The sequence below is a fragment of the Coptis chinensis genome, chromosome 7, assembly GCF_015680905.1.
Source record: "Coptis chinensis isolate HL-2020 chromosome 7, ASM1568090v1, whole genome shotgun sequence".
Taxonomy (NCBI): Eukaryota; Viridiplantae; Streptophyta; class Magnoliopsida; order Ranunculales; family Ranunculaceae; genus Coptis; species Coptis chinensis.
Genome location: NC_141462.1, coordinates 89791100 through 89799137, shown reverse-complemented (window position 1 = coordinate 89799137; position 8038 = coordinate 89791100). Strand labels below are relative to the sequence as shown.

Genomic DNA, 8038 nt, shown 5'->3' with positions numbered 1-8038 from the left:
ACTTTCTAAAACCACCAAAGAAGGCTATGAATTGGAAGCTCAAAGACAATTGAAGAAAGATGAGATGGAATTTGAAAAACTTCAATTGAAGAAAAGTTAGATGGATTGGAAGCTCCAAATCCAAAAAAAAACTTCAATTGAAGAAAGATCGCTCCGAAGTTCGAGAAGATGAAAATGATGCGAAAATACTAGGAATGAAATTAGAAGGATTACGAAAATGAGCGCGAAATTTGGCAACTCAAAAGGGCATAAATTTTACAAAAAATGAAGAATCGACTTGACAATATCACTGGTAGTAGTCAAAGTAGTGCATAGTCTAAATTTGAGTTTGTATGTCTTTTAATTTGAGTATTTTAATTTGTCTTTTAATTTATGTCTTTTAATTAATGACGTACTTTAATTTGAGTTTGTATTTTGATTTTAATTAGAATGTACTTTAATTGAATATTTTCTTTTAATTTGAGTTAAGTTACCTTAATTTAAAGTTGATACTTTTTATCATTCTAAAAAAAATTCGGCAGAGTCTACTTTGTATTTTCAAAATTCTCATATACACAAATCCTTTCATAAAACCACAAATACATAGAAATAAACTTGGAACACAAATACATAGAAATTGAAATGATAAATAAACACAAAGTCCAAACGAAGTGCAAATAGAAATAGAAATCAAGTCTGACCACGCCGCCTACGCCTACTCCACAAATGCTCGACCAAGTCATTCTTCAATATATCATGAACAACTTTTAAACGAACCCTCTCGACGCCAGATGCCCAACGAGATAGAACAAATTGGCGTTGATCTTCAGATGCACCTTCTCTACTTGGTATTTCCAAATCGAGGATATATCATGGGGATATCCGTTTGCTTCATTTTCCACAATCATATTGTGTAAAATGATGCAAGCCCTCATAACAGTAGCCATGTTCTCCAAATACCATAATCTGCACGGATTCGCTAAAATAGCCCAACGCGACTATAATATACCAAACGCCCGCTCTATATCTTTTCTAGCAGCTTCTTGCTTCTTTGCAAAATATTTGTCTTGTGCAATAGTCAGTTTAGCAATCGTTTGAATCAAGGTGGCATAATTAGGATAAATACCGTCAGCCAGGTAATAGCCCATATCATAATGATGGCCATTCACAGTGTAGTTACAAGGAATAGCTTCATCATTGACTATATCATCAAATATTGGTGAGCGGTCAAGCACATTAAGATCATTGTGAGAACCCGCTATTTGGTCATCGAGCTACCTGAGTCGAGTTTTGCTATACTCGAGCTTGACTCGCACATGCAGAAGCTCGACTCGAACTCGCATTCGAGCTTAATATTGAAGCTCAAGCTCGACTCGCCTAGTTATACTAATAGCTCGAGCTTGACTCGGCTCGACTCATTTTACACTTCGAGCTCGAGCTCGGTTCAACTTCGAAGTTCGGTTATGCTCGTTTGAACTTCGAACTTCGAGCTCAAACTCGAAAAAAAAATGTATATAAAACATTAAAACTAGTATAAATTGTAAATTATAGTTGGGTATAAAGTATAAAATGTCGTATAAATTATAAATTATATACTACGTATGAGCTTATAAAACAAGTAGCTCGCGAGCTACTCAAGCTCGAGCTCGACTCGAGTAGCTCACGAGTAACTCGCGAGCTACTCGAACTCGAACTCGAACTCAAACTCAAACTACTCGCTATCTAGAATGAGCTTTAAATTAAGCTCAAGCTCGACTCATACTTTTGTGCGAACGAGTTTGAGTCGAGCCGAGCTCGAGTTACTCACGAATAGCTCGACTCGATGACCAGCCCTACTTCCATTGCCAGTGCATGCAATCAATGCTTCCTAGCATTCCAGGCCATCCACGTTCCTCAGACTCTTTAAGCAAACGTTGAATATCTGCAGCATTTGGTTTGTACAAGTATTCACCTCCAAAAATTCTAATAATTCCATCACAGAAATAGCGCATACATTCATGAACAATTGGCTCAACAACATGTAACATATCATCTACTAGATCAGCTGCAGTCCCATAAGCAAGCATTCGTATAGCAGCAATTATTTTTATTTTTGGGTTTATCCCAAACTTACCCGCACTATTAACTTTTTGTTGAAAATATGGTACATTATGATTAAGATGATTGAAAATACGATTAAATAATGACTGACCCATACGAAATCGGCGTCGGAAGTCGTGGTCACGAAATATAGGATTTTCGCCGAAGTAGTTAGTATTTACACGAGCCAGTGTTGCCTCATACTGACGATTCTTACATTTTCTTCTTTTCTTCGAGCCACCATGTGGTCTATAAGAAGACTCCGCTTCTTGGTGACGCAATAAATTCAGACGATGTCGAACTAAAGGTAGAGCAATAGCCACTAATTTATGAGTTTTAACTACAATGTTATCATTTGAAAAGCTTGAGCTCGAGCTCGATGAAAAATCAGAAGAAGATGAATCAGAAGAAGATGAATGATCCATTGAAAAATCGTCAAGAGTTTTGGTAGTGTTTTTTTTTTTTTTTTTTTTTTTGCTCAAGGAGATTAGTTTAGATGAGAGGGAACATGAAAAATGAAAAGAACCTCGCATGACCAAGAGGGTTAAATGGTTATAGCACGCGATTTCTAAAAAACCGTGCGGTTTTGGAAAAATCGCGTGGGCTTGGGCTTGTCAGATGGGTTTCTATGGCACGGTTTTGGGAAAATCGTGTGGGCTATATGGCGCGGTTTATCCAAAACCGCGTAGTTTGATGTCGAAAATTTGATATTGCTCCTAAAGTTGATTGGTGTTTTTTTGGTTTGGTGTTTTTTTTGTTCAAAATTTTGGTGTTTTTTTGATAGCTCTCCTAAAGATGCTCTTAAAATACAACATGGAACTTGGAAGTTGTCCAAATTCAATTCGTGCTAGTTCGAAGCCGAGTATAATTTTTTCTTTCTCGGACTTATGTCCAAGTCCAAAGTGATTATTAGTATTTTACTTGGGCCCAAATCCACACACCCGTTTGTTTGAGTTGGGTGGGAAACAGTGGGATTTGTATTTGTATTTGCTTTGAAGGGAGTGAGTGAGGAGTGAGGACAAGAGTGGTCCAGTGAACGAAATCAAAGACAACTTTTCCATCCTAAAAGGAGGTACGTAAACTATATACGTCCTTTTGTTTTGTCTGAATCAGTTCCTTGTTGTCTTTAATAGTTTGAATGAGTGTCTAGGTGTTTAAAAATTTATATATATTTTGTTACCTAGGGTTTTAATGTTTTATATATACGTTGTAATATTTCCTCTTTTTGTGATTGATTATGATTTACTATGAAGTGGACACTAAAATATTTGCGAAATTTGACTAGAAAATGTTACATAGTTTAGTAAGTGTTGTGTTTAACTCATTTATATCTTATACAACAAGTCAACAAGCTTATGTTGTTTCACAAGCACACTGGATTAGTGTGACTCGAATGGTGTGTGAGTGATATTTGTAGCATGTAAGCATGTTTGCATTATTGGCAGTGCCTATTTTAATATGCGAATTTGGGAAAAATTTCAACACAAGTTTTACTGAAACAAGGGGTGATTCAAGGTCTTAGGATGTGGTTCCACCACCAAACTCACTGCAAAAAAAAAATGAAAATTGTAATCAAACCTTACGTTATTCATTTTTGAAATGGCAGCAAAGTTTTACTGGATCTGCATTTCCCCAAGTCCTTGAATAACCTGTTGTTTTTTGTGAATAACCTCCCAAGTCTACATACTTAACAAGCACGAGGAATTGATGATTAGTAATTCCCATGATTACCTGTGTTTTCCAGATTATGGAGCATCGAGTAGTTATTTTCCCCTTCCATTTTTTTGGTAGTGAGGTGGTAATGAGTTAGACAGGAACCACATGTCCACACCTGTTCCTCATCACAATTTACACTACTTAAGGACTTAAGGTTACAGTTCAGAACAAGGGGAAGGGATAAAAAGTTATTATGTGAATGTTAGATTTGTTTGACACTAGTATTTTTGTTGTCTTTTAGGAAAGTGATCCACTTGAATGTCAACGATGGAGCAAACAAAACCAGATGAACACATGCTGAAGATGCTTCAAGTTCAAATGGTTTGTTACATGTTTTATCTATCCAGTAAATTATATTTTTTAATTAAATGGTTTCTTATTTCCTAATCTTCTCGGTTTTGACTACCAGTGGGAAAAAGAGATTCTTTATAAGAGGATAGCTCAATTAGAGAAACAATTGGATGAAAAGAAAGCATTGGAATTGGATGTTGAAGAGAGGATAGTTGAAAGGTTGGAAGACAAGGAAGGTGAAATTGAAGACCTAGAATCCATAAACCAAGTACTTATTGTGAAGGAGAGAAGGAGCAATGATGAGCTGCAGGATGCTCGAAAGGAACTAATAGATGTAAGTAAATTACTTGTCTCTTTTTATGTTATTTTCTTCTCTTCAGCTATACCCGCTTAATGAAACCATCAAGTTGGTCAGATATGCTAGATGCCTAGATGCCATATTAAATGGATTTTCATGTTCTGTGATTTTTCGGAGAAGTGCATGGTCCTATGACAGTTATACTGTAATTTATAAATAATTGTCTGCATCCTCACCATTTCCTTGGTATCATAACAGTTCTGCAGTGTGCGATTGCAAGTAATATCCCAAATTTAATTTTGCATTGTTACATAACTCCTGAATCTTGATACCGTTTTACACGATTGAAAGTAATAAACCAATTAATTTGTTTAGCTTTTGTCTCATCTTCCATTGCAGTGACTTCAAGATCAACAATGGAAGTACTAATTCCCTTTTTGCAGATTTTCGAAGAAACTTTTCTTGAAGCTGGTGTAGGAGTCAAAAGAATGGGAGAGCTTCAAGTTGAACCATTCAAAGATGCATGGAAGCGCAAATACTGTCCTGAAGAAGCAGATGAAAAAGCTACTCAGCTTTGTTCACTGTGGGATGATTACCTTAGAAATCCCGAGTGGCATCCTTTTGAAGTGGTCAACGTTGGTGGCTTAGCTATGGTTCGTCTCAAATTTCTTTTGAATATCATAATTATGGTTAATTAGATGATTTTGCTGGCATATGATGTCTTGAGAAATTTAAACCACTCTCAATGTAGCTTTTAGAGTTCATGTGGGATTGTTATGTGTGTTGTAGGAAATAATAGATGAAGAGGATTCAAAACTGAAAGAACTAAAGTATGAATTAGGCAATGAAGTGCACAATGCGGTTAAATCAGCCTTGCTGGAGTTGAACGAATACAATCCCAGTGGAAGGCACATAGTAAGGGAACTGTGGAACTTCGAAGAGGGAAAAAGGGCAACACTGAAAGAGGGAATCCAGTCCATGTCAAATAACTTGAAGAAACAAAAGCGCGTTGAAAGAGGGAATCTATCATATAAGCACTAAATCTTGCATTAAGTTACAGGTTGGGAGTTTTTATTTTGCCGTTTTGGGTTCAGACTTTATGTAGATGGTACCTTTGGCTACTTTTTGGATGCAGCGATAGTTGTTTCTTGTTGAATGGAAATATTAGATGAAGGTTTATGTTACTTTAGAAGTTTAATGACCGTGAGCATGTTTTGGGACACTTCTTTCCTTATGGGTTGACCATTTTTTTTGTGTGTGTATATTTTGGTTTTGGGGTGAGACCCTAATCTCCCATCTAGTTTGGGGGGGGGGGGGGAGACAGATTTTGGGTTTAATCTCCCTGGTTGATATATAACCAGCATAAAAACCCCCTCATTACGTACTAACCCATAAAAACTCCCTATTGTTTTAAAATACCCAAACAGACCAAAATATCCCTATAAAAACCGGGCTGACGTCATCAATCTTTACTTATAATTTTGGCTTAAGGACAAACCGGGCTGACGTCATCTTATGTAAATTTGTATTTACATATGACAATATAAAATTACACAGTCTTCTTAACCTATTTAAATTTAAATTTTCATATAAAATTTTTTTTCATAAGAAAATTTAAATTTATATTTACATATGAAAATTCATATTTACATAATCTGTATCACATGTCAGTTGTCAGAAAAAATGTCTATGAAATTTCATATTTGCATATGTAAATTTGTATGCACATATGTAACTTCATATTTGTATATGTAAATTCATATTTTCATAACCCACGTCACCTGGTTAGAACTAAAATGTCAAAAAAACGTTTATAAAAATTCAGTGATTGTAAATATAGTTTTACAAAATGTGTCTATATAACATCAAAATGAACAATCAATGGAGCAGTGCCACCAAGGCCAGCCGGACGACGAGAAAGACGAGCTTGAACAGGTTCTATAGTAGGTAGAATTTCAGGGTTCCTATTTAAACCAGAATCGCGCAATTCCCCAATTAATGGAGACTCTTTTTTCTTTTGTTTATCCTTAATTTCCAGCACTTCAGGTTCCTTGACCACATCCTGACTACTAGAGCCTTCATCAATGTTCACACTGGCGTCGGGAACATGTAAGTTACGAGAATTTTTTTTCCGATTCACTACATCTAAAGTATCGGTCATCCATTCTTAATTTCTCTTTTCGTCTCTTCATCAACAGTAAAAAGAGATAGCATTGGTTACATTTTCTCGTTTTAAGTCCGAATAAGCCTCGTAGTACTCACCTCTAATTATTATCAATACCGAAACAATGCTCTAAAATCAATTATCCAAGCCTGACCCAAAGAGCTTCGCTCTTGATAATGGGGGTTTGCACAAATCCTTCCACCTTAAAATCCTTTGGACAAACTTCACGACACTTTGCAAACTGCGCCTTCGCCTCTTCATTCCGATCAAGCAAGCTATAAATCACAAACTGATAAAAATAAGGCCGGTAGTCGTTGGGATCCTCTTTCGCAAGCTTTTTATAACTCTACTCAACGCCTCATCAACATTCTTCTAAAGATACTTAATTTTCGCCATAATCAAACGAACATTTCTCGCATCATTCTCCTTCTGCTCTTCCTAAGCAAGTACCAATTTCTCTTCAAGCAATCAATGTAATGTATCAAAATGAGCAATCAATGGAACATCTATAATAACAACAAGTATACACCACTCAAATCCATAAAATGTTCTACTTCTAATATAAGTGTACAAAACTATAAATGGTCAATTAATTTATGTAAATAAACTAATATATCTACCATAATCTTAGCTCAATAAAAAGAATTAGCCAAATAACAATAATGAATCAAAAGTTTGAAACTTTGGGTACCTCCACGATCAACCAAGACGAAATTAGGAAGCCCACCAGATTTAGTTTTGAACGAAACACCGAAATCTTCGAATTTTTTACAACCCTTTTGATTCTCTTTGGGAAAGAGAACAGTACCAGCCATGCTTCCACCATATTGAGGAATACCAAAGTTTCCAATTGCACTATCATGTGTTCCTTTAATACTATCTGGTGATGTTACTGTTAAACTGTTCTTTTCTACCACGAATCTCGATGTTGATATTGATATTGAGGATACACAAATAAATAGTAATATCACAAACGCTACTGATCTCTCCATCTCGTTTTTTTTTAATTATTTGAGGGAGCTGCGAATTGAAGGTTGGACTGAATAAAAAGTAACAGAAAGAGGGAAGACTGACGTGTTTAATGGGTTCCTCGTGTTGTTATTTGGCCAATTTGGTGTTGTTTAATTACGATTAATATGAAAAAAGAGTAAAACGAGTAATAAAATAAAATAGGAAATAGAAATTGGAGGAATCCTAATTGGCTCATCTATTAGGAACCCTTTCCTGTATTGACATTTTTTTTTGGCTAGGTTCTTGCCCAAAAAATTAGATATAAAAATGAAAAAAGTGGGACCTAAGTTTACATTACTTCAACAAGTTACTTTGGAGTGGCTCTGCTGCAATTCTTAGAATTCTTATTAGTGATCTGCAACTTCTCAGTAAAGAATGCTTATGCACTGACTGTTGAATTTTGTTTTGTTTCTGTGTAATTTAAATTTCATGTCGTTGAAAATTCTTGGCTTCAGCAATATTATGTAATTATTGAGTATTGTGATCAAGGCATCTGGGTA

The 8038-nt window shown here is 35.6% G+C and overlaps 1 protein-coding gene and 1 long non-coding RNA gene across 4 annotated transcripts; one reads left to right on the top strand and one right to left on the bottom strand.

The window, feature by feature from the left end:
- The first annotated feature begins 2990 nt into the window (after nucleotides 1–2990).
- On the top strand, nucleotides 2991–5564 carry LOC147489833 (protein INVOLVED IN DE NOVO 2-like). 2 transcript variants are annotated; one of them, XM_086573772.1, is made up of 5 exons: nucleotides 2991–3130; nucleotides 4016–4095; nucleotides 4184–4399; nucleotides 4807–5016; nucleotides 5153–5564. In XM_086573772.1, exons 2-5 carry the CDS (start codon nucleotides 4033–4035, stop codon nucleotides 5402–5404), a joined length of 741 nt encoding a protein of 246 aa, XP_086429898.1. In that variant the 5' UTR covers nucleotides 2991–3130; nucleotides 4016–4032; the 3' UTR covers nucleotides 5405–5564. The 2 variants fall into 2 exon arrangements, with proteins under 2 accessions (XP_086429898.1, XP_086429899.1); XM_086573773.1 differs by lacking the exon at nucleotides 2991–3130 and adding an exon at nucleotides 3589–3928.
- A 598-nt stretch (nucleotides 5565–6162) lies between these two features.
- LOC147489832 (uncharacterized) lies at nucleotides 6163–7755 on the bottom strand. Of its 2 annotated transcripts, none has more exons than XR_015202768.1 (2): nucleotides 7219–7755; nucleotides 6163–6985 (listed from the first exon to the last, which is right to left on the bottom strand). It is a non-coding gene; the product is annotated as an uncharacterized LOC147489832 (long non-coding RNA). The 2 variants fall into 2 exon arrangements; XR_015202767.1 differs by having other exon boundaries at nucleotides 6599–7033.
- Between the last annotated feature and the right edge of the window lie 283 nt (nucleotides 7756–8038).

Coding starts and splice junctions, on each gene's coding strand:
- LOC147489833 (XM_086573772.1), top strand. CDS start 4,033: ATGTCAACGATGGAGCAAACAAAACCAGATGAACACATGCTGAAGATG. Junction 4,400..4,806: donor CTCGAAAGGAACTAATAGAT/GTAAGTAAATTA, acceptor CCCTTTTTGCAG/ATTTTCGAAGAAACTTTTCT. Junction 5,017..5,152: donor ACGTTGGTGGCTTAGCTATG/GTTCGTCTCAAA, acceptor TGTGTGTTGTAG/GAAATAATAGATGAAGAGGA.